The following is a 25,932-nucleotide window of genomic DNA, read 5'->3' on the forward strand; positions in this document are numbered from 1 at the left end:
TGGTGGTTTGCAGGCCGGCCATGCCCCCGGCGACCCAAGCAGAGGCCCTGGTATCTGGGATTTATTTATCTTCAATTGAAACTTTGTAGCCTTGAGTGGAGGCCTGAGCCTGCCAGGGCAGGCTGAAAGCTTGGCTTCCTCCATTGCCGGGGAAACCCAAGCCTCCTGCTCTCTCCATGGCTGCAGCCATCTTGGTGTGAACTATAGAGGAAACACCTTTTCTGACTGCACATTGGCCAAGCTTCCTGTATGCCACTGGTAATATTCTTAGTAACTTGGGTAATAAGAATCCAAAAAGGTGATCTAGGGTTTTTCCACCACACTTCTGGAGAAAAAAACGAAGGTCTGCTGCTGGAGGGTGAAGAAATGTCATATCCTGCCCTAACCGGTTTGACTCAGTGGATAGAGCCTCAGCCTGCCCACAGCAGGGTCTGGGTTCGATTCTGATCAAGGGCATGTACCTAGATTGCAGGCTCCTCCCTGGCCGGGGCCCAGATCAGGGCTCATGCAGGAGGCAACCAATCAAAGTGTTCCTCTCACTTTGATGTTTCACTCTGTCTTTCCCTTTCTCTTCCACATTCTCTAAAAGTCAATGGAAACATACCCTCAGGTGAGGACAAAATGCATATCCTATGAAAGACACATCTTGAAAATGACTAAAGAAAGTTGCCATTTTTTTCTTGGTGAAGGGACTGGAGTCCGTGTTGATGAAAACACCTTGGTGGCTGCGGTGACTAGCAGTGGCTGCAGCAGCGGGGTGATGGGGCTGGTGCCTTCCCCTGATCAGCCCAGTCGCCTCAAGCAAAGGGAGCGGGCCTAAGCCATCAGTAGGACATCCCCTGAGGGCTCCCAGTATGTGAGAGGGGGCAGGTTAGGCGAGGAACCCCCCACCTCCAGTGCACGAATTTCATGCACCAGGCCCCTAGTTAAAACATAAAAACAGAAAAGAAACATAAGCTTTGGAAAAGGTAGACTTTTAATAACTGCTTTTATCACCAGGTTAAGTCATGCAGTTACAAAGTAGTTAGAAATTTCTGAAAGGATATTGTTAAAAAAAGAAAAAGCTCATTCTTACATAAATAATATCTAGCACTTCATTGGGACACTACTATTCAAAAGGCCCTGGCAAACACAACCACCAACCCCAGGCTGTCTCCAGGCTGCTGCTGAAGCTGTGCCGAAGGGGAGGCCCCTGGAAGGGGATCCAAAGTCAGGGGGAGTTGGGCCATTCTTGGCAATGCTCAGAGCTGCCAGCCAGACCCCAAAGAGGGAGCCCAAGTGGTTTTTTCTGGGACACTCTATTTGAATTACTGTTCAATCAGGCAACACAATAGACTTTGAAAAGAGAAGAGCAATTAATTAACATAAGGAGGTTACTACATTCTTTGGACTATATGTCATCAATGTAGTTAATAAATTCTGACAGTCTCACACAACAGAAATAGGTGCTATCATTTGCTATGCAATGATAGGAAAGAAGATAACTAACTCTCCATTGGGCTTTTTGTTTGTTGGACAACATACTACTGATAAGCTATAAATGATACTGTGTTGTTATAAAAATACTAGCTTTTTCATTCATTGTTTACAGGCATTCACTGCTTAGTCAAAGTTAGGCTTAGTAAGTGATTAAAGGCAATTTTATTACAGCAGCATGTACTTACTTTATTCTAAAAGAATAAAATGCAAAAAGAGAAACAGCATTTATTTTTGTTTGTAATCTATAGAATTGAGCTCTTTTGCTGATATACCCAAATGGCTCTCTGGCATCTACTTTTAGTTTTGCACACGATCCCCTAACTTTAATTTCTCTTTTCTTAAGGGTCTCATTTGAATCGACCTATGAGAATGTTGTCCATTGTCTATAAGCAATGAGAGAAAGATCTGTGGTTACATGTAAACTTGTGATAGGTCTACAGATGAAGAGGGGAAGAGGGTAGTAAAGAAGTCAGTGGCAATCCATCTATGTGAAGGTCAAACCGGCTTCATTGTACACCTTGAAGACTTTTTCAATGGCATTGACGTAGGCAGCTGTTCTCAGGTCCAATCCCAGGTTATATTTCATGGCTGTGCGCATGATTTGCTGAAACAAAGTAGAAAAAATAGTGAAGACCACCCAACTCAGCATCCAGGCCACGAACACACAGGCATATATGGGCCTGGCACAAGTTGCCTGTCCCCATTTCAGTGTAGGAGTTGGGCAGCCAAAAAGAAACTACTCAGGCAGTAGAGTAACCTCTAGTCAGGAAGGACTAATTCTTGGAATTAAATAAGCCACTGTCTAGACAGCAGTAAGAAGTTGCTCTTCAGAACTTTAGGTGTGAGCTGTCTATGTCCTTCAGACATCGTGTTATCAGGAAGGAATTCATTTGACATGCTCTGTGGTGATGTACAAGGACTAAGAATGGGGTGAGGAGTGACCTGTAGTTAGTGGTGATGGTTATGTAGCTCTATGGGTACATTTAAGGCTGCTAAATTATGTACTGAAAAGGGTAAATTCACAGTGTGTAATATCTGTTGTGCTATTCCAACTTAAATCTGAGCAGACAGAATCTGAACTCAAGAAATTAGGAAAACTGGACAAACTGTGTTTAAGATCTTGATATAAGAATTGAGTGGTCAGTGCCGAAACCGGTTTGGCTCAGTGGATAGAGCGTCGATCTGCGGACTGAAGGGTCCCAGGTTAGATTCCGGTCAAGGGCATGGACATTGGCTGCGGGCACATCCCCAGTGGGGGGTGTGCAGGAGGCAGCTGGTCGATGTTTCTAGCTCTCTATCCCTTTCCCTTCCTCTCTGTAAAAAAATCAATAAAATATATTATAAAAAAAAAAAAAAAAAAAGAATTGAGTGGTCAGCCCTAACCGGTTTGGCTGAGTATATAGAGCATCGGCCTGTGGACTGAAAGGTCCCAGGTTCGATTCCGGTCAAGGGCATGTACCTTGGTTGCGGGCACATCCCCGGTAGGGGGTGTGCAGGAGACAGCTGATCTATGTTTCTCTCTCATCGATGTTTCTAACTATCCCTCTCCCTTTCTCTCTGTAAAAAAAAATCAATAAAATATATATTTTTTTAAAAAAAGAATCAAGTGGTCAAAAAATCTTATATTTACATAAAATTCTATAGTGAGGTCACTTGCTATAGGACAGTGGTCGGCAAACAGCAGCTCGCGAGCCACATGCGGCTCTTTGGCCCCTTGAGTGTGCTTCTTTCACAAAATAACCATGACCTGGGCGAGTCTATTTTGAAGAAGTGCCGTTAGAAGAAGTTTAAGTTTAAAAAATTTGGCTCTCAAAAGAAATTTCAAATTGTACTGTTGATATTTGGCTCTGTTGACTAATGAGTTTGCCGACCACTTCCTATAGGATAATGGAATGTGCACTCAGCTCTAATCCACTTGATATTTAGCCAAACCTCACTTCCTCCTACTTGACATTATTAGTTATTTCCATAAGCCTGGTAAACATATTGAAGACTGAAAACACTGGCTACCATTTAAGACTGAAAAAGCATGTGCTCTGCCACACACAAATGAGATCACACGCTCACGCACAGTCTGGGGGCTGAGACCACACTGGGCTGCCCTTGGAGACACGACAGAAACAGCAGCGCACGTACCCTGGCCGAGCGCTCCATGGTGTAGGCTAAGCCAGAGTGCACGATGTCTTTCTCAGATGCCCCCTGTTAGGAAAAAGAACATGCAGTCAATAAAACCATCTCAGCACATGCTTCACCCGCTGAGTACAAAGGTTCTCAAGTCAACACACAGCCAGCAGAATTAAAGATATACCTAATTTTTATATAATATCTTCATATCTAATTAGGTAGTTGCATTTTAATCATAATTCAGTTTTCACTGTATTTGACAGCAAACACTCGAAGTAAGATCTGACACAGTAAAACAATGAACACAGAAAACCATGAACAACGAAGGCAAGTGGTGAGATCAGCACCGGCCACTAATATGCCACCGCACCCCCACAGCAGGCTCCCCCGGCCACGTCCAGTGCATGAACGTTCAGTTCCCAGCCCACCAGGGACACACGGGGCAAAGAAAGGCACCTGCACCTCCAGGAGCAGCTCGGGGGTAGAGTCCTGAACTCTACAGTGTCACCACTTGTAAAGCTGGATGAATGCTAGCAACTCTAATGAACCCACTAATTCTACTGATGAGGAAACTGTCAACCAGAGAAGTTGGCCAGGTTTGCCAGGAGCTAGTTTTAGAGCTGGGATATAACCAAGGTCTTTGACCACCATGCCAGCTCATCGCTTTCCTATGCCAATTATCTCTTATCACTTAAGTCTATTTCTTTCAAGAGAGTCCTCTATTTAATTTGTGTTCTGGAACACTTTCTAAAATTTATGACAATTAACTATCACCACTGTTCCTAATTTATAATAATAAAAGGGTAATATGATAATTAGACAGGATGTCTACCAGACATCATTCCAGACGTCCTTCCTGACGAAGCTGGGGCGGGAGGGAAGCCAGTGCTGGCAGTTGGGGGGAGGAAGGCCTACTCTTGCACGAATTTTCGTGCACTGGGCCTCTAGTATGATATATATAAGCTATCAAAAACATCCTGAGAGGCCAGATAAAAATGTAAAAAGTGGGTCACCAATAGAAGTTATCTATGCCAAAGTTATCACCCAATTAACACTATTCAATTAAGAAGGTATATTTCTATAACATTTGTATCAACTAAAAACTAAGCTTTATTTATTTCAACCAAGGTAAGAAGATCTTGCTGAACAGGTGAACACTGCAGTTTCTTTGATTCAATCACCCAACCATCAAAACATTTACTGAGTACCTACTAAGTGCCAGGCACTCTTCTAGGCAGTGTAGGTCACAGCAGAACACACAATAATGACAATTCTCTTTGCTCATAGAGCTTATATTTAGGTGGGAATAGATACTTGGACTTAAAACCCTGAGGCTGAGTGAGATCATCAAAACTGAATTCAGACAAAGATCTGGTACAGGGACCAAGTCCCTCCAACGTTAAGCAAGTGGAGAGCTGATAAGAATAAGCAAAAGGCAATGAGAAGGAATGATAGTGAAGTAAGGAGAAAACTAGGTGACTGGTATCTGGAAGGTGAGAGAAGAAAACATTTCAGGAGGAGGGAACACTGTGACAATAGCTGCAGACAGGTGAAGGAAGACGAGCACTGAGAAGTGACCACTGGATTTGGCAGTGCAGGTGCCACTGGCTACCTTGACAAGACAGTTTTGATGGAGTAATGGGCATAAGAGTAGGTTTGGGTATAGAAGAACTGGGCACAGAGTATATACAACTCTTTTCTCTTAGACTGACCTCTTTTCTCTTAGACTGTCAAATAAAAAAAATGAGAACAGCCAACACAACAATAGCCATCCCATGTGAATTAATCAAAATTATACCTCCTTATGCCAAGGAGGCTTGCCATAAGGGAAATAAAAATGGCAAGACCTAGAAGAATAAGTGGGATTAAGATTCACACACACACACACACACACACACACACACACACATACACACCCCTCATATATATATATATATATATATATATATATAAAACCCTAATGTGCAAATAGACCGAATGTTGGAACAACTGAAAAACCAGTAGCTATCATGTGCACTGACCACCAGGGGGTGCACGCAGAAATGGTGGGCATCAGCGGAGGCGGGATGATGGTGCAGGTGAGCGGGGGCACCAGACCAAGGTGTGCGCCAGGGTCGCTGTCATCGGGGTGAGCCTCTGGTGGTTACTGAAAATTCTTTGCTCCTGCGTACCATGGTCCAACCTGGTGCTTGCACCTGCTGCTGGCCCTGATTGCCCGAGGGGCAACTGGGGCAGCAACTGCGGCTCGCACCCGCTGACAGCGCCAGCCCCGCCTGCACCGGCCCCAATCACTCCATGCAGTCAGTGGGGCTGGCACCGTCAGCATGTGGGAGCTATGGTGGCAGGAGCGGGGCTGCTAGCAGATGGGACCAGGGGCTGAGGTGGGAGGGGCCAGGTGGGGGCACAAAGGATGGGCCAAGACTCATCCCTGTGCCCACTGCAGCCTCACGGTCCACAGTTCCTTTCAAGGTGCATGAATTCGTGCACTGGGCCCCTAGTATATATATAATTTTTAAAAAAATTATACTTTGATTTCAGAGAGGAAGAAGGAAGAGGAAGAGAGAGATAGAAACACCAATGATGAAATAGAGTCATCGATTGGCTGCCTCCTGCATGCCCCACACTGGGGATTGAGCCCACCACCCGGGCATGTGCCCTGACCGGGAATTGAACCGCAACCTCCTGGTTCATAAATCAATGCTCAACCACTGAGCCACAATGACTGAGCAAAGATATATATATTTTTAGGACAGCATTTAGAATTCCAATAGAAATTACTGCACAAGGGAGGATTGGTGATGCAGAACAGAGAAGAGGACTTGCTTGAGTTACGCATTTGATAAGTTGAAAATGGGCCCTCCAATGCCCAGAGCAAGACTTGGGGTTAGATGGAAGTACAGAGAGTTGCTCTATAAGAGAGCTGACTCAAGGCAGGGTACAGATGCCAGGAGTTGGGTACATGGGGAAGTTCTGATTGCTTCAATGTTCTCTGTGAGCATATACCAGGTCATGAGCTGGAGTGCAGGGGAGAGAGAGAGAGAGAGAGAGAGGAGAAAATAGGATATTTAGGAGAATGAGAAAACAAATGGAATAGGGGCAGCTCTAAGAATCTATGGTGTTAGTGGTTAGGATCTGAGCAGTCCGCAGGGCCTCCAGCCACAGGGGGGCAAAGATCTGGGTGTTATCAGGGCTCAGGTGTTACAATGAAGCAAAACTAGAGCAGGAAGTCACTGTGATGATGGAGCACGGAATTTAAGTTAGACATGGAGAATGCTGAGGACATTAGGGGTGATGAGGGACAGTGAAAAGAAGTAGGTCTTTCTTGGAAGGCCCAGAATGTGGCCAGGGAAGGAGCTGGAAAAGAACTGGTTTTTCAACTACACCTTAAGACTAGAGGCCTGGTGCATGAATTTGTGCACCAGTGGAGTCCCTGGGCCTGGCCTGCAGGATCGGGCTGAAACTGGCCTTCCAACATCCCCCAAAGGGACCTGGATTGCGAGAGGTTGCAGGCCAGGCCAAGGGACCCCATTGGTACTCAATCGAGGCCGGGGAGGAATGCAGGAGGTTGGCCAGCTGGGGAGGGACCATGGGAGGACTCCAGGGCGTGTCCAGCCCATCTTGCTCAGTCCTGATTGGCCAGACCCCAGCAGCAAACTAACCTACTGGTCGGAGCATCTGCCCCCTGGTGGTCCATGCATGTCACAGCGACTGGTAGACTGGTTGGCTGTCTGCCCCCTGGTGGTCAGTGCACGTCATAGCAAGCGGTTGAGCAGCCTTAGCATATCATTAGCATATTATGCTTTGATTGGTTGAATGGCCGACTGGTCAACTGGACACTTAGCATACTGGGGTTTTATTATATAGGGCTAGAGGCCTGGTGCACGAATTTATGCACCAGTGGGGTCCCTTGGCCTAGCCTGCGGGATTGGGCCAAAACCAGCTCTCTGACATCCCCCGAGGGGTCATGGTTTGCGAGATCGTGCAGGCCAGGCCAAGGGACCCCACCGGTGCGTGATCAGGGCCTGGAGAGGGATTCAGGAGGTTGGCCAGCTGGGGAGACTGCAGGAGGGCTCCAGGGTTTGTCCGGCCTGTCTTGCTCAGTCCCTGTCGGCCGGACCCCAGCAGCAGGCTAACCTACTGGTCAAAGCATCTGCCCCCTGGTGATCAGTGCACATCATAGCGACTGGTCAACCCATCGACTGACCCCTGGTGGTCAGTGCACGTCTTAGCGAGCGGCTGAGTGGCCTTCGCACATCATTAGCATATTACGCTTTGATTGGGTGAATGGCCAACTGGTCACCTGGACACTTAGCATATTGGGCTTTTATTTTATAGGATTCCTACAACAGGTAGGGAGGTGAGAAACAGCACTCAAGTCTAAAATTAGAAGAGCTGCAAGCATCTGAAAATTGGGAGACCGATAGATTGGACAACAATTATTTTAAAAGGATAAAAAGAACGTCAGCACAGCTGTTGCCCTACTTATTGCCTAACTAGTGGGCTGTCTTCTTTTTGTGCTCCCCCCCTCGATGTTTCAATCTGAGTGACTGGTATGTGCAAGGTAGGTGCTGGGAGGAGCAAGAAACCCACTGAAGAGCAGCTGCAGCACGTGCCCAGGATGCCCACAGCCCTGGCACGCAGAGGGCACTTTCAGGAAAGGCTGCAGAGATGCGGTGACACCTAAGAAAGGAGAGGGTACGGCTTTTCTGACAGAGGGACCAGAACTGACAGACATGCCTCTGGGAAAGAAGAAGATTCATTTAGGGGAACAATTAGTACCCAGAGTGGCAAAAGCATCTTCAAAACAAAACCCTTAACTTTTCCTCTTGTTTCAATATAGTTCAGCGATCTTCACCTGATGTGCCACAAGAAAGTTTAAAACATGCAGAACCTAAGTATTTAGTCAGGGGCCCTGACCTCTTTTCCCTTAGACTGTCAAATAAAAAAAATGAGAACAGCCAACACAACAATAGCCATCCCATGTGAATTAATCAAAATTATACCTTCTTTTTTTTTTTTGGGGGGGGGGGGTGTCAAATCAATAAAAAATGTATTTTTTGGTGTGCCACAGAATTTTAGTCATTAGTTTATGTGTGCCAAGAGATGGAAAAGGTTGAAAATTGCTGATATATTCCATGACTGAATATTCCATTTCATAAGAAGATATATTATAACTGAGCCATTTTTCTGCCATCTATATGACAGTTAAATCAAAGAAACTTTAAAACTGACTGCGAACAGTTCCAATGACATCCTCATGCATGGAGCCATTCCTCTCCTTTGGAATGATTTTCTTAGGACAAGTCACCAGAGGGGACATTATTATGCCAAAGGGCAGGAACACCAAAAACTCCTCACTTCTCAATTTTTCAGAAAGCTGCACCAATCTGCATTGTTATCAGAATAAAGGCACACCTGCTTCACCGCAGGCATGTGGACTACAAGATCCATTGTTTATGTTCGTTTAATAGATTAAAGGAACCTTTTTAATTTGTACTCTAACAGCGAGATTTGTACGTTCCTGGTGAGGAAGCTCTCTCTGTGATGTGTGTGCAATACTAATATACACTTGTCAATTGCTAATTACTATTAAACACCCTTTCTAATCTGTTTTCACTCTTATTCGTATCCATATAGCAATTCCAATTTTTCATGGAGTTCTAATTTTTATTTTCATTTCTATTTCTCTGAAGCTTAACCAAGTTAAATTCGTAGTAATTCTTTGCCATTACATTAGCATTACCGTGGAGCCGTCGGTGTTGTCAAGGTGCCAAAAGCAGAAGAGCCATTAGTCACTTGTTTTGAACTAGGATCCTTACAAGTCCTAGGATTACTGTCATGTAGATGCCGACCCGAGACCAAAGAGAGCAGGCAGCTGTGGAAGAGGGACTGCCCCAAGCACTCACCGATATCCTGTCTTGGAACTCCGACGTGGGCACAACAGGAATAGTTCCACCATGCTTCCCAAATTTCCTTTCCAGACTCTCCTGAACCGACACTATGGAAAGCCAAGAAAGAGAAGAGAAGACCATGCCAGCAGAAAATGTCAAGCAGTAGCAAAAGTTGTCCCCAATTATATTCACAACCCCAAAACCAAGAGTTTTAGAAACCTTCAACATCAATGACGTGAAAGGGTTAATCATTTAGGAGAAAGCGCTTGGCCAAATTCCCATGTAACGTGAATTTAGGTCACTGCTCTGTTTCCGTAACACCCACTGCCAGGGTTTTTCCTTGGCTCTTTACAAAAGAAAATGCTGAGGGAAAGAAACGGAAATAGATGGGTCACTTCACCCCGATTCTGAGCAGGCTGAGTAAAGGCACTCAGTTGGAGGTCTTGGTCTTATTTCAGCTTTGGGAAAATCCTACTGTTAGCCCTGGAGCCTACTCTTGTCCAAGAAAAACAGGCGTCTCCATCAGCCTGGAACATTCTCACCACTCAGCAGGCCTTTCCTCAGAGCGGCCAGAGGCAGACACGGGAGCACACCAACAGGAGCCCCGTCTAAACTGATGCTCTTTCTTACCGTAACTGGCAGATTCTGTTCTCGGAATATTACATTATAAAACAAACATTTGGATGTAAATATATTTAAGGAAGCTAATATATTGCTTACCCATAAAGAAATTATATATTTTTGGTCTAAGACTCATGAGCAAAATAATATAGTTTTCTGTATTGAAATTAATTTAAGTTCTTTAGAATTATAAAAAGGAAACTAGTCTTAAGTTTAAGCTTTGTCCAGCCTTCTAGCTGTCCCAAAAGATTATTTTTGGAGAACAAGATCATCAGAACTTACTGAGCAAGTGGTAGTTAGAATCCCTTTCATATTTGAAGGTCAACCGGCCATAGCTGACATGATTTAGGTTCTTCAGCCACTCAAAGTAAGATACTGTAACTCCCCCGGCATTCAGGTAGAGATCCTACATACAAAAACGTGTCAGGAAGATATCAAAGATAAAAGATGATGGTTTTAGATAAAAGCTTACAATAAACTAAAAGCTCAATTTTAGTATCAAAGCAGATTAAGTGTCAACCTTTCCAAATATATCTTAGCTATCTTAGAACTTCACACTTAAATCTAACAACCCCGCTTTCCCGGTCCATCTGAGTTGTTTTTTTATTTTATTAATCAAGCATTTAATCAGCTATGGTTAGAGCCTCTTCTCCACCAAAACAGCTTTCTGACAAAACTGCTGCCCCCTCCCGTGGGCTGGACTGTCTGGGGAACCTCCCAGAATAGCAGCACTCCCTCTTCCACCGAAGGGCAGGACACTTCTGTTAAACTGAATTTTTAAGTGCCTTCAGCAAAGGGGTTCTTAAAAATGCTCCCTAAATCCACACTAACTTCCAATTGTCAATAACCTGTTGGTCTGGACCCCACGCTTATCCACTGAAAACATGTTCCTCACATTAGCTTTCTGAGCAAAGCTGCAGGGACATTTGAAATGCACACTGTTAGGATGATAAAAGCAATCTTTAATTTTAAGTCAGAATAGTATTTCTAGCACAGTACACATTTATGTAACTAGGTTCTAAAGAAGGCTAAGTACATACTCAAGAAAGAGCTTGAAGCTAGAAGAAAATGCTCAGGCGAAAACTGACAGGCTTACCATACTAACAATCATGCTTCTATTTTTTTTTCTTAAACACAAACTAAAGATGAAATCACTAACAGCTTGGGAAACTAATGATCCTCCCTCCCACAATTCCTTACAAAAACAATAACAATTCCAAGCATATAAAAAAACTGGCAAACAGATGACTCACTGGAATAACCATGATGTTCCGCTCCAGGAAAATCTTATCCGCTTCGGGAGTTGTTGGCCCATTGGCACCTTCAGCGATGATCTGTAAGTCAGGGACACATAGGAATGCCACATCCACCAAATCCCCTCACTGAGCGCCAAGAGATGTGCATTTGTGGAAAGGAGGTTGTAGGAAAGAGTAATTCCAGCTTAATGGAATGAATAAAAGTCACCCTGGCCGGTGTGGCTCAGCTGGTTGGAGCCATACATCAAAAGGTTGTGGGTTGCCCTGGCTGGTTTGGCTCAGTGGATAGAGCGTCAGCCTGCAGACAGAAAGGTCTCAGGTTCGATTCCTGTCAAGGGCACATGCCTGGGTTGTGGGCTCGATCCCCAGTGGGGGGCATGCAGGAAACAGCCGATCAATAATTCTCTCTCATCATTGATGTTTCTAGCTCTCTCCCTTCCTCTCTGAAATTAATAAAATATATTTTAAAAAAAAGGTTGTGGGTTCCTGGTTGGGGCGCGTGCAGGAGGCAAGCAATCAATGTTTTTCTCTCACGTTGATGTTTCTCTCCCTTCCTCTCTCTAAAATCAATAAAGTCACTTTGCTCTAAAGTATATAAAACTATTTTTTCACCTTTTGATTTCCATAACCACTTTTTGGAAATCTGGTTTAAAAGGAAATCCATGGTGATGGCTGCACAACTCTGAATATACTAAAAGCCATTAAATTGTACACTTGGGTGAACTATACAGTATGTGTGTTATCCTATATAATAGAAGGGTAATATCGACCGAACGGCGGAACAACTGGTCACCATGACGCACACTGACCACCAGGGGACAGATGCTCAATGCAGGGGCTGATCCCTGGTGGTCAGTGAGCTCCCACAGTGGGAGCACGAGCGCAAAGGTGGTGGCAGGAGCCACTCCCACCTCCGTGGAAGCGCTAAGGATGCCTGCACTGCCTGACTGCAGCTTAGGCCCGCTCCCCGTGGACATCAGTCAGACAACCCCTGAGGGCTCTTGGACTTCTAAAGGGCACAGGCCGAGCTGAGGGGACCCTCCGCCCCCCCGCCGAGTGCATGAATGTCATTCACCGGGACTCTAGTATCCCAATAAAGCTGCAAACAAAACAAAAAAGAGGATACCCAAAATGTGCACTTTCCTCTGACCTTCAATAGCATCCCATTAGGAAGGTTGGACAGTCTCTATTCTGCTTTTACCTTGGCTTTGATTCTGGATGCATTGGACTTGGTCAGCTGCTTCTCACTGGCAGCAGGGATCAGTATGTCACAGTCGGCCTCTAAGATGCTCCCTTCATAAACCTTTGCCTTGGGGAAACCCAGGATTGATCCATGTTGCTGTAATTGATTGAATATCAGAATTAATAGCTGCACCAGAGTTTAGTGCCAAATGACATGAAGACAAAGTTATCTTTAAAGTTACATTTAAAAAAAGCAAGCAATGGCAATAGATTTAAATAAAGCTATTGCAACTTTACAATATTGAGGACAGTAAAACTGCTCAGATATTAGCTTTAACATACCAATTTGAAGTCTTCCAGTTCCTTTGGGTCAATGCCATCTGGATTCCATATACTCCCATCAGATTCACCAACACCAACGCATTTAGCACCAAAGCGATGCAAATATCTCATAGAGTGCAGACCCACATTACCAAATCCCTGTAAAGAACAATTGCATATGACACAAAAAACAACTTCCTACTACAGACAGATGGTAAGTCACACTCTGTCCAATGCAATTTGACATTCTGCTAAAAGAAATTCTCAAAATCCTTTTGCCAAAAGAAACAATGAACTAAATGGCTTCCCTTCAACAATAAATTTCTATGTTTAACAATGAAGAATCCAACCCTTTGTTGCCTTTGATAATGAGACCTGAAGAAGTTTAGTTAGTGCAACCTTGTTGATTTATAAATCACTAATTGGGAGGAATATGAATTCTATTTTAAAGTAACATTCAACAAAATTTCTCTAAGTAAAGTAATCAAATCCCAAATTCTTTCTGTGTACCCCTAATAGTTTAAGTGATTTCCCCTTCTGGACACAGTCTCAATTTTTAAATACTGATCAAAAGAAGTTGGTGATGCCCAGCCGGCATGGCTCAGTGGCTGAGTGTCAACTTATGAACCAGAAGGTCACGGTTTGATTCCTGGTCAGGGTACATGCCCGGGTTATAGGCTCGATCCCCAGTGTGGGGCGTGCAGGAGGCAGCCAATCAATAAAAACATATTAAAAAACAAAATGAAGTTGGTAAGAGTTTCATATGTGTCCTAGAGATACTTAAATTGCTTCTAGTCACATAATCATACCAAAGCTCACAAAATAAAGGGCGTAATATTCTGAAAACAACCATTCTAAAACCTAAGAGATTAAAAATAATTAAATTTAAAAAAATGCAAATCTAAAAACAACTTACAAGTTATTCTTTAAGAAACAAAAACTTTTACCTGAACAACAAATGTTTTATCTCCAAACCCTGGTGTCATTCCTAAAATGCTCATGTAAGAAGCTTCATTGATGAAGTTTTCGATTCCATGGAAAACTCCCCGGCCAGTAGCAGAGATCCGTCCGTGGATCCCACCCTGACTGATGGGCTTGCCAGTGACACAGGCATGGGCATTAATATCCTGCAAGAGAAAGCCAGAGCTTCAGAGATGAAACCTCAGGAGAATTTCCTACGAGGAACCAATGGAATGAAGGATAGAGCCAAACACATTCTCATTCAACTAAAATACGCTCTTTAGGAGTGTCATCTAGAAGCACCTAACTCACTCTTTGAGATTTCTGTTCCCAGAAAATGTGTGAAACTAGGCTAGTATTTCCAATGAGAGGAACAGGGCATTAGGAATTTAACTTAACTAGATTCCTAAAGTACAAATACAATGTCACAAAAATAGAGAGTATTTTCTTTAAAAAAAGATTTTTTATTGATTTTTCAGAGAGAGAGAGAGAGAGAGAGAAAGAGAGAAATACAACATCGATGAGAGTGAGACATTGATCAAGCCCACAACCCAGGTATGTGCCCTGAATGGGAATCGAACTGGCAACCTTTTGGTGCACGGGATGACACCCATAGCATTTTTAATAGCTTAAAAGTATTATTCCTGCCCTAGCAAGTTTGGCTCAGTGGATAGTGTGTCAGCCTGCAGACTGAAGGGTCCCAGGTTCGATTCTGGTCAAGGGCACGGACCTAGATTGCAGGATCCATCCCTGGCCCTGGTCAGGGTGTGTGCAGGAGGCAACCAATCAATGTGTCTCACTCATCATTGATGTTTCTATCTCCCTCTTCCTTCCTCTCTGAAATTAAAAAAAAAAAGGAAAAAAAAAGTATTATTCCTGCCCGGCCAGGGCCAGCATGACTCAGGGGAGGTCACACTTCGATTCCTGGTCAGGGCACATGCCGGGGTTATGAGCTCAACCACCAATGGAGGCAATAGGAGGCAGCCAATCAATGATTATCCTAACTGATGTTTCTCTCTCTTTATCCATTCCTCCCTGAAATCAATGAAAATATAACAAAATATTATTCTTTCAACAAGTACTTATACCCTACTTAATCAGGGTACATCCAACCCTTAAGTGTCTTAAAATCTACCATTAAAACTTGAGTACAGCCGAAACCAGTTTGGCTCAGTGGATAGAGCGTCGGCCTTTGGACTGAGGGGTCCCAGGTTCGATTCCAGTCGGGGACATGTACATTGGTTGCGGGCACATCCCCGGTGGGGGGTGTGCAGGAGGCAGCTAGTTGATGTTTCTCTCTCATCGATGTTTCTAGCTCTCTATCCCTCTCTCTTCCTCTCTGTAAACAATCAATAAAATATATTAAAAAAAAACAAAAACAAAAACACTTGAGTACATCACCAAAACAGAGCTTCAAAGGAAGAGGCTTTATGGTGCTCTTCAATGCGAAGGCTCAATGTTGTAAAGATATTCTTCTGTCAAACTAATCTACAAATTCAATACAATACTACTTTTAAAAAAGCGCTTGAAAATAAACAAACTCAAGTTCACCTAAAAAGAAGTGGGCTGGTTTGGCTCAGTGGATAGAGTGTTGGCCTATAGACTAAAGGGTCCTGGGTTTGATTCTGTCAAGGGCACATGCCCAGGTTGCGGATCAATCCCCAGTAGGGATGTGCAGGAGGCAGCCAATCGATTTTTCCTCACCATTGATATTTCCATCTCTCTTTCCCTCTCCCTTCCTGTCTGAAATCAATCAATCAATACACACACACACACACACACACACACACACACACACACACACACGAAGTAGGCCAGCAAAAGTATTCAAGGAAAAAAATGGCATTTATAGGAGCAACACAGTTCTCAGTTTTGTATTACTGAGAATAAAATAATTCGGGGCAATATAGAATAGTTACCAAAATAAGAAAACCAACTAACCCAGAAATTCTACTTCAAGAAATTCCATTTTTTGTATATTTAGTACGGTACCATTTGGGTTACGAAAATAGGCACAGGTGAGTAGGGCACAGAGGCCCACCGCTCTGAGCGGTGCCTCTGGTTCACTGTGGGCGTGAAGTGAGGGCAGGGCCTCATCACCACCTTTCTGTGCCCTGAGTCGATGGGCATGTATTCTGGTGCAGAAACAGCAGAATTAGAAAAAAGATGGAGAGCTTGGGAGGGCTTCCTTCCCGAGGCATCAGATACGCTCTAAACTAGCACCCAGCACAGAACAGACCAACGGGATTAGTGACAGAAGGAACGGGACAGTCCTGTTACACACAGGAAATCAATACAAGTGAAGGACGCATTTTACATGATGGCTAAGGTACAAATTATTTAATAAGCTTAAGGCAATTTGCTACCCATGTGAAACAGGATAAAGTGCCTTACTTCATAACTTACCCTACTGCCCAAAAGATACCCTAGCTTGATGAGTTAAAAAGTGATTTGGTGTTTTTCTGTATTGTTTAAATATTTTTACAGGGAGAGCTGAGAACTGTATTACTCATACAAATGCCAACAGAAAGAATAAAATGGAAAAAAAAAAAGCAGTCTAGTAAAGTGATTTCCAGAATTAGTTTTCCCACAGTTTCTCCCATGAATAATGAACACTTATGAATGCAGAACTGCAAGCCTAGTGCCGAGTGCTTTAAACAGTGGAAATGCGAATGCCAGAGCAGACAGGCGTGGTGCCAGCCCCGGCCCCCAGAGAACCTAATTGCCCTGGGAGCCCAGGGAGAACACTGGCTCTTCGAGGTGGGGCTAGTCAAAAGGAGCCGTGTGGTTTAGGCTCACGCCTGGAAATAAAAACTATGCTTTTATTTATAAAATAAATAAAAACTATGCCTTACTGTCCTGATTTTGAATTTCCAATCATTTTAAGAAGGAAAAGCCTTTTATTAGTACAGCCTGAGGTTTCCGTTGTACGGCCTGAGGCAACACCTCACAACACATTCTTTGGCTGTCACCACTGGGAATGAACTATGAATAACAATATACTTGTCCACTACTCTGCACGCTTCAATCTAGTGTCTTGCTTAAAAAGAACAGGAGGCCTGGCCAGTATAGTTAGTTCAGTGGTTGAGCGTAGACCTATGAACCAGTCACGGTTCGATTTCTGGTCAGGGCACATGCCTGGGTTGTGGGTACAATCCCTATAGGGCGTGTGCAGGAGGCAGCCGATCAATGATTCTCATTGCTGTTTCTCTCTCTCCCTTCCTCTCTGAAATCAATTAAAAAATACATATGTAAATATATTTAAAAGAACAAGAGACCATACCTAGAGCTCCCGAACATAAAAGGTGACATGTAAGACTGGCACTTGTAAAATTCTTGGTAGAATTTTCTCGTAAAACCACCCATGCCTTGTGTTTTCTTTATAAAAAGGCTTTGTTTTTTTATAAATAATAAACTCTACTTTAAAAAGCATTTTTATTGATTTCAGAGAGGAAGGGAGAGGGAGAGGGAGATAGAAACAATAAGAGAGAATCATTGATAGGCTGCTTCCTGTATGCTCCCTACTGGGGATTGAGCCTGCAACCGGGCATGTGCCCTTGACTGGAATTGAACCCAGGACCCTTCAGTCTGCAGGCCGATGCTATGTCCACTGAGCCAAACCAGGTAGGGCATAACCTCTACTTTTTATTAGCTTTGTGGCTCTTCAAATTTTCTATTTCATCTTGTGTCACTTTGAAAAAAATTTTTTTTAGGAATTAATTTACTTATTAAAAAAATCCTATTTGGGAATGACAGTCAAACCAAAGTTCTTTATAGTATCAATGTCTCATACTGCTGTTTTATTTCAGGGGATCTGTGTAATTGACCTGGTACAGTATTTATAAATATAATGCTAAGGGCATTACACGACTATCTCATGAAGGAAGGAGTATTATCATTGCCATTGCACAGAGGAGGAAGCGGAGGCACTGCCACAGGTCAGAGCTGGTGTGCGAAGGAGCCAGTCTAGAATCCAGGCTGCATGCCCATGTCCTCCCTACAAGATTGCACCCAGGGATCGAGACTGATCTCTGCGAACAACAAACTTTTCTCTTGGGACAACAGCCATCTTTCGAATTGTCTTCCGTTTTTCTTCAAATGGAGACTACTCTTCATGCCCCACTCCCCCTCTCCACTGCCCCTGCCCCACTCGCCTCTCCACTGCCCCTGCCCCACTCGCCTCTCCACTGCCCCTGCCCCACTCCCCTCTCCACTGCCCCTGACCTATTTCCCTCTCCACTTCCCTGCCCCACTCCCCTCTCCACTGCCCCTGCCCCACTCCCCTCTCCACTGCCCCTGCCCCATTCCCCTCTCCACTGCCCCTGCCTCACTCCCCTCTCCACTGCCCCTCTCCCTCTCCACTGCCCCTGCCTCACTCCCCTCTCCACTGCCCCTGCCTCACTCCCCTCTCCACTGCCCCTGCCCCATTCCCCTCTCCACTCCCCTCTCCACTGCCCCTGCCCCACTCCCCTCTCCACTACCCCTGCCCCACTCCCCTCTCCACTGTCCCTCTCCTCCTCTCCACTGCCCCTGCCACACTCCTCCTCTCCACTTCCCTGCCCCACTCCCCTCTCCACTGCCCCTTTCCCTGCACTGGCTCCAGGACAAGCCAGTTGCTGAACTGGTTTCTCTTCAGAACTCCCCGGCCCCCCAACATGCACAACTCATTCTTTCTAACTGAGTGCTTTCTTCCCTTCAGTGACTCCTCAATCTGCCCGCTGCTCTCCAATGCTAGGATGGGCTAACATCACTGTCTTTCTGGGCTCCTTACGGGCTCCTGCCCCCCAACAATCCCATTCGCTACCACACAGAGTGACCTCCAAAGGCACACTTAGCTGTGTCACACACTCACTCCAGTTAGTGCTGCACTAGTTTCCCTCTGTACACAGGACAAAGACCACAGCCTGCTGGTGCCTACAGGGCGATAATCTGGTGTGACCCTGCTCTGGGGACCTCTCTTAGGCCTCACAATCTCGCTCTCTATTCTGGCCACCATGGTCTCCTCATGACATGAGAACTGTTACCCAGGTGCATCCTTCCGCTTCTAACCCTTGCCCTCCCTTACTCTGGTTGGTGCCTACTCATCCATAAAGAAGGCTTCTCTAAGCTAATCTCCAGAGGCTCGGCCAGGCTCCCATCGTTCTTTCCAAAGCGTCGGAACTTGTAGTATTCACCCCAATTCTACTGAGCACCTTGTTACACTTAGCTTTGCAGGCAGTAGGTACTCTATATATTTTAAGTGAAAGTCTTTTTCCCTGAATGTTTTTCAGGGCTTAATCCCTTTCAAGGACAGAAAGCTAGTTTTCTTCTCAGGTTCTGTATCAGTGGCATCACTTCTGCTCAAGTCCTCTGGTTCTCTCCGACTCGACGTGGTCTTTTTCTTTGATCCCACGCGTCCTGCTCAGTCCTGCCAAACTGATGTCGGCCAGGCGCCAGTGCTGCCCCAGCCCCTGTGCAGGAGGCCCTCCCTTTGCTAGTGCAGCCGGACACTGCCTGCGGCCCTCCCCCAGCGAAGTCAGCATCGAAGGCTCCCATCTGACCAGCAGGGAAAACCAAAACCCCAGGGTTTAATATTTTGTCCCAGTTCATGTACCTTTTCACTCTTAGAACCCTTCTAAATATGCCTTATCTTCAGACAACCTGCGCTCTACTCCAACTCCCCAAATCTCCCTCTATTCAAATTCTACCCATTTTCAAGTTCTAGTCCAAATATCACTCCCAGGAAGCCTTGTTTCAGAAACCACAGCTTTCCATCCTTGCATCACACTAACTCCACATCTTATTTGCTTATGCCTTAATTCCTCCTTAAGTGAGAGCTTGAGGAAAGTCAGAATGCGATGCTTCTCACTTCCTTCTTAGTGTCTTCGGACAGTGTGTCACGCAGATAGGTGATCCCTCTCTGAGGGCCCCATCCCGGCATCCAGGATAGGGAGGCATATAAGGCAAAAAGCTCATTCCATGTTCCCTACATTTACGATTTAAGACTAGAGACAAAAGTGAAATAACATGCAAATCAAGGTATGATTAAAGGGGAGGAGAGAAACCCGGTGAATTCTCTGTTTTCACAGCAATGCAGCCCTGGGGCCTCTGGGTGGGTACTCACATAGTGCCCGATGGTGCTAGCATAGGTGTCCGCAATCCAGGACATCTCTCGCTCACCCGTGCTCATGTCTGGGGCAGGCACATCAACGCCTGGACCTAGGGGCACAGGGAAAAGCATTGCACCAGTTTTGAAGATAAACTCATCTCAGACACAAAGACCTTTGTAATTCTCTAACAAAGCTACCGTGGCTAGGGAACTTTAGATTTCACTTAGGTAAATGGAGTCATAGCGATATTTACTAAACGTTTCACTACCAAATTTATACACACACAATGTTACATGGAAATTCCTCCCGCTGGCATTTATGTGGAAGAGAGCTATGTGCAGTATAAGCCACCCAATAGGGCTTCTGGACGTGCAGGCATTGGCAAATCAGCCTGGCCTTTGGATCTCAGTTCCTTAAACTGCAGGAAGATAACGCCATCAGTTCTGATGAAGAGGACTGTTGTGGGCAGAGAGTACTGTGTATGGTACGGTACCATACCTTAACTCAGCTGTAAGATCTCCTCAGCTAATAGGAGGAAAAAGGACACTGCTAAAGCAATTGTGTTATGACCACATTACTTTTACACATGATGGAATGCTGCTCTGACCTATTATTCAAAGCTTACTCGGTGTACATAAAGTTTTAGACCTTGGCTTTCAATTCCTCAGATCACAGTAAACAAATATAACAAGTTAGCTCAAAAGCAGCAATAGGTACCAATACACAGTGAAATTCAGATAAAAATGTGTTGCCTGGCTGGCGTGGTTGACCTATGAACCAGAAGATCACGGTTCAATTCCCAGTCAGGGCACATGCCCGGGTTGCAGGCTTGATCCCCAGTGGGGGACATGCGGGAAGTAGCCAATCAATGATTATCTCTCATCATTGATGTTCCTATCTCTCTCCCTCTCCCTTTCTTTCTGAAATCAATAAAATACATTTAAAAAAATGTGTTAAATGATGCTCACTCAAATATGTAAAGGCAGAAATATGTAGAAATACTTCTACCAAAGAAAGTGAGAATAAAAGGATGATCTACATCCATGTAAATGACTTAGCAACATCACCAAAACAGACATAAGGAAAAATGAAGGTTTCATACACCATGTATATGTTCCTATGTATATATATCTTTCTATGTCTCTATGTATAACATATGTGCACAGACTCATGTGCATACCTGTGTATTAAGTTTGGAAACATATACACAAACTTGCTCACTATCTTTGGATTTCATTCTTGTTTATAGCTTTCTATATTGTTCCAACTGAATAATAAAAACTCATTGCCCCCAAGAGACCAGAAACACCAATCAGAAAGGATATATGCACTCCTATGTTCATAGCAACACAATTCACCATAGCTAAGATTTGGAAACAGCCTAAATGCCCATCAGCAGATGAGTGGATTAGAAAACTGTGGTACATCTACACAATGGAATACTACACTGCTATAAAAAAGGAACTTTTACCATTTGCAACAGCATGGATGGAACTGGAGAGCATTATGCTAAGTGAAATAAACCAGTCGGAGAAAGATAAATATCACATGATTTCACTCATATGTGGGATCAACATAAATTGATGAACAAAAATAGATCCAGAGACAAATGGCAGGGGAGGTGGTGGTGGTGGTGGGGGGGTGGTTTAGAGGGCAACCAAGGAACTTGTATGCATGCATATTAGCATAATCAATGGACAGACACTGGGGCGGTGGGGGCTTGCCTGGGGTGGGAATGGCTGGGGAACAGGGAGTTGGGGGGAAATCAGGGAAAAAGGAGACATATGTAAAACTTTAGACAATAAAATCAAAACAATTCATTGTCTTTATAAAAAGAAAAACACAACTTAAAAAATGGTTAAACTGCCCGGCCAGCATGGCTCAGCAGTTGAACGTCGACCTATGAACCAAGAGGTCACAGTTCAATTCCTGGTCAGGGCACATGCCCGGGTTGTGGGCTTGATCCCCAGAGTGGGGGGTGCAGGAGGCAGGTGATCTAAGACTCTCTCTCATCGTTGATGTTTTTCTTCTCCCTCTACGTCTCCCTTCCTCTCTGAAATCAATAAAAACATATTTTTAAAAAATGGTTAAACTATTGTCTCTCCAAAATAAAGATCATTCTAAGAACTGTACTCAAGTTCTTTCTATAATTTTTACTTTTAAACCAGCAATATAAGGTACATTTTAAGGTTCTATATTTCAGGGGCCAAGGTCCTAGACACTGCACTGTTTTGTACAAGTTAGGATGCAATGGATAAAAACTGGTATAAGACACTTTGAAATGACCACGGTTTACTTTTCTCACTCTGCCCTCCTCCCCCACTCCATCTGGGACTCTATGCCCTGGTAGCTTTTTTAAGGCATCTTATAAATCTCATGAAGTCTAACTGTCCAAACCCATCCTCACCCCACAGGACTCTCATGCTTGGAAGGAATAATGCTATATTCTAGCCTCATCTTCTGATAAAAGGGCACTAATAGAAACAACAGATTACTGCAAGGGTATTTTTTACAAAGTAAAACCTTAACAGTTTACAAAGAGGATATCTAAATTCATACAATTAACACCCATATTTCACAAATTTAAAAAAAATATATAGAAGAGGAAAGAATACTTCCTGACTTATTCTATTAGCCACTGCTATCCTGATATCCAAGACTTCCTAAGACCCCTAGTTAGTTTGGCTCAGTGGATAGAGTGCTGGCCTGTGGATTGAAGGGTCCTGGGTTCGATTCCGGCAAAGGACACATACTTCAGCTGCACACTTGATCCCCAGCGCTGGTCAGGGCAAGTGTGGAAGACAACAGATCTATGTATCTCTTATACTGACTGGTGTTTCTCTCTCTCTCTCTGTCTCTCCTCCTCCCTCCTCTCTCTCTAAAAATATCTTTGGGTGAGGATGAACAACAATAATAAAAGACCTCACAAGAATCCTGCAGACTGATATTCCTTAGAATATCAAAAAGAATAAAAAACTTATGAATAAACTTTTAAAAGGTAGTGTAAGACTTGTACTCTGAAAACTATAAAACATCACTGAGAGAAATCCAAGACCTAAACAAGTGGAAAAATATTCATTGTTCCTGGCCTGGAAGACTTGATATGGTTTTGATAGCAACACTCCACTGTCTTCAGATTCAATGCAACCCCTTGCAACATCCCAGCTGACTTTTTTTGCAGAAATTGTAAAGCCCACCCAATGTGAGAGGGCCAGGACTCAGACTCAGGTTAAAATTACAACCTGAAACTGTGGAAAGGGAAGTCAGGAAATAACATCAATTCCACAGGGTTTCCCAGGACTAGTTCTGTACCCTGGAGGGAGAGAGAGAAATCCTTCTGCTATGAAGCTTGCTGGCCCAGCGGTCCGGTTTAGTTGCATCGTGGGTTAATAAGGAATGGGGCTTTACACAAAAGAAGTCAAATTGCTAGTACCTAAGCTTTCAGAGTTTCAAGGAATTACTTTTTAACCTTTGGAAATATAAGATACTTGTCAATATAGAGAATATTAAGTTGAATACACTCTGGATAATGGGCAATAACTATAGCTGAATAAAGTATAATATAACTCAAGACTATTAAATACTCCTGAGATTTCAGAGAAGAGGAAATGACATAAAAAATTCTGAACACCATCCATAGGCTGAACATGACTTCAATTCACAAATCTCAGGGTTCGTAGGCATTCCTGTGCAGGAGGCAGTCAGCTCACTAACTCGGGTAAGCCCACAGTGGTGTTCAAGAAGAGGAGGCATGCCAAGAATCCAAAAGCCTTTGAAATACACACGATAGGTCAAATCTAGTCAAATTCTAGTATGATCTACATTTATCTTTATTAGTTTATTTAAGTCATGCCCTTCTTCCCCCCTCCCCCCTAAAAATAGGGCCAATTTCACAATAAGCATATCTTAAGTTTATAGGGATTTATGAACAGAGGGGGGAATATTGGGGGAGAAAACAGGGACAGGGATAGAGAAAAAGTAGATCTCTTCTATGTTAGTCTTCTTTGGTTTGACTATGTTGAAAAGGCAAACATTCTAGTAAGTAATTTGGTTTATTTTATTAAAATAAATGAAAATATTTCTAGAAGAAAAGAAATATATAGACTCAGTGCTTGCTAATTAAAGATTGAAGAATATTCATATGTCACAGAAAAGAATATTCCCATTTCTCAAAAAGAACATATGACACAGATAATGCTCTGAAGGCGCAGGCATGATTACGCCTCCAATTCCAAAAGGCACTAGATTTCTCACTGCTATCAGATCAGGGTTACTACTGTAAAACTGCCTTTTACAGATTTGAAAACCTTTATAATACAGGTATTAGTTCCTAAAAATATGGCCCCGGTGTTTCTGGAAGTTGCAATTGACTGTAAAATGCTGTTAGAGGACCAGAACCCTTCACTGTGTCTGAGGATAATAGGTGGAGTGGCCTCTCCTGATGTCCAAACTGCACACTGGGAACTGGAATTTCCTATGAGAGCCGTGTCATAGAGAGGCCTGGGTATCTCACCATATTCCTCTCAGAACCCGTGTCTCTCTCAAAGTAAAAAGGGAGCCCTATCCAGGCACGGGTTCAAATTAAGACAATTACTTTTGTTATGGCCCCATTCTATGTGGAAACCTATATGCAACACATACCTATAAAGCCCTTCTTGGCCAGTTCCATGGTGAACCTCCTCGTGATCTTTTCCAACTCGTTATCCTGTAAAGAGAAAAACCAAAAACAATGACAAAGACTTGGATAGGAAAGCCACCTGTAGAGAAGCTAGCATCATATTTTCTATGTATGGAACATTTTCATATAGCTTCTTGTTTTTTTCAGAACAACTCATAAAGAAGGCATTTTAAAGATAAAGAAATAAGAGATTAGAAATTAGGTTATACAAACAATAGAGTAGAAGTAGGGCTCAAATCCTAGTTCCTGTTCTCTTTATGAATATAAAATCATATGAGCATGCCCTATGGTCTATTTTCATTTAAAGGGCAAATTTTAAAAAGAATAAAATCACATATTTATTATGTTTGTGTACAGATGTTAATTTGGTACTATAAAAAGCATAACAACTAGCTTAATTATCTTGGACCTGAGCATAAGCAGTAAGATTTTTATCAGATTAGGTAAGATATTTGTCACTAGAATCTTGAGATCCTGATATACAAATCTCAGATCATAGTAATTTATAAATCCTATATAATAAAGGGAATATGTTAATTGACCCTCACACCATCACAAAGATGGCGGCACCCACAGCCAATAAGGAGGGAATATGCTAATTGACTACCACATCCTCAAAGATGACAGTGACCACAGCCACAAGATGGCGGCGCCCAGTCCCCTCAGCCGCCCCAGCCACCCTGGGCCAGCCCGAGGCTCAGATAACCAGGGCCGGCTGAGGCTTGTGCTGCCAGCAGTGGAAGCAGCAGAGGTGTGATGGGGTGTCGCCTTCCCCTGATCGCCGGTCACCTCCTGCCCCTAAGGGCTCCTGGACTGTGAGAGGGGGCAGGCCGGGCTGAGGGAACCCCTCTCCAGTACATGAATTTTCATGCACCGGGCCTCTACTATAAATATAAGTGCCTAAGAATATGAAGGTATTAATTACCTTTTAACCAAGTATGAAAATTGACATTAAGCAGGTGACCTCTTATATGGCAAACACTCAATGAGTTATTTACTTGATTTTCCATTCCTTTTAAAAGGGATAGAGACCATTAACCTCACTGGTATTGGGGGCAGGGGGCACAGACACCTAGTAACTTCAAGTCCTTTGCCAATGCACCACATGCGCAGATGTCATTGTGATACTTACGCTATAGTTCTTGGGGTTGATCTTCACACCAGCTTTAGCACCCCCAAATGGCACATCTGAAACAGAAGGCTGAAAGTTGTTATTCCAAACAAAGGATAACAAACTTAAAAAGGAAGAAAGCACTATGCAACATTACAAAGATGTGCATGATTTAAGCTTTAATTTCAGAAAATTCAAGCAATAAACCCATATTGACCTC

The 25,932-nt window shown here is 43.7% G+C and overlaps 1 protein-coding gene across 1 annotated transcript in view; it reads right to left on the reverse strand.

The window, feature by feature from the left end:
* Positions 1-958: 958 nt before the first annotated feature.
* Positions 959-25,932, reverse strand: part of GLUD1 (glutamate dehydrogenase 1) — a 37,602-nt gene continuing 12,628 nt past the window's right edge. Inside the window, exons 3-13 of the mRNA XM_028156826.2 lie at positions 25,734-25,789; positions 24,565-24,628; positions 19,938-20,032; positions 13,822-14,001; positions 12,896-13,033; positions 12,573-12,710; positions 11,369-11,449; positions 10,398-10,521; positions 9,510-9,601; positions 3,616-3,678; positions 959-2,083 (exon numbers count right to left, since the gene is read on the reverse strand). Coding sequence (XP_028012627.2) covers positions 1,964-2,083; positions 3,616-3,678; positions 9,510-9,601; positions 10,398-10,521; positions 11,369-11,449; positions 12,573-12,710; positions 12,896-13,033; positions 13,822-14,001; positions 19,938-20,032; positions 24,565-24,628; positions 25,734-25,789 — 1,151 coding nt within the window. The 3' untranslated portion in view covers positions 959-1,963. The remainder of the gene's footprint in view (positions 2,084-3,615; positions 3,679-9,509; positions 9,602-10,397; positions 10,522-11,368; positions 11,450-12,572; positions 12,711-12,895; positions 13,034-13,821; positions 14,002-19,937; positions 20,033-24,564; positions 24,629-25,733; positions 25,790-25,932) is intronic.

This window comes from Eptesicus fuscus, chromosome 17 (assembly GCF_027574615.1).
Source record: "Eptesicus fuscus isolate TK198812 chromosome 17, DD_ASM_mEF_20220401, whole genome shotgun sequence".
In the NCBI taxonomy this organism is placed as follows: domain Eukaryota; kingdom Metazoa; phylum Chordata; class Mammalia; order Chiroptera; family Vespertilionidae; genus Eptesicus; species Eptesicus fuscus.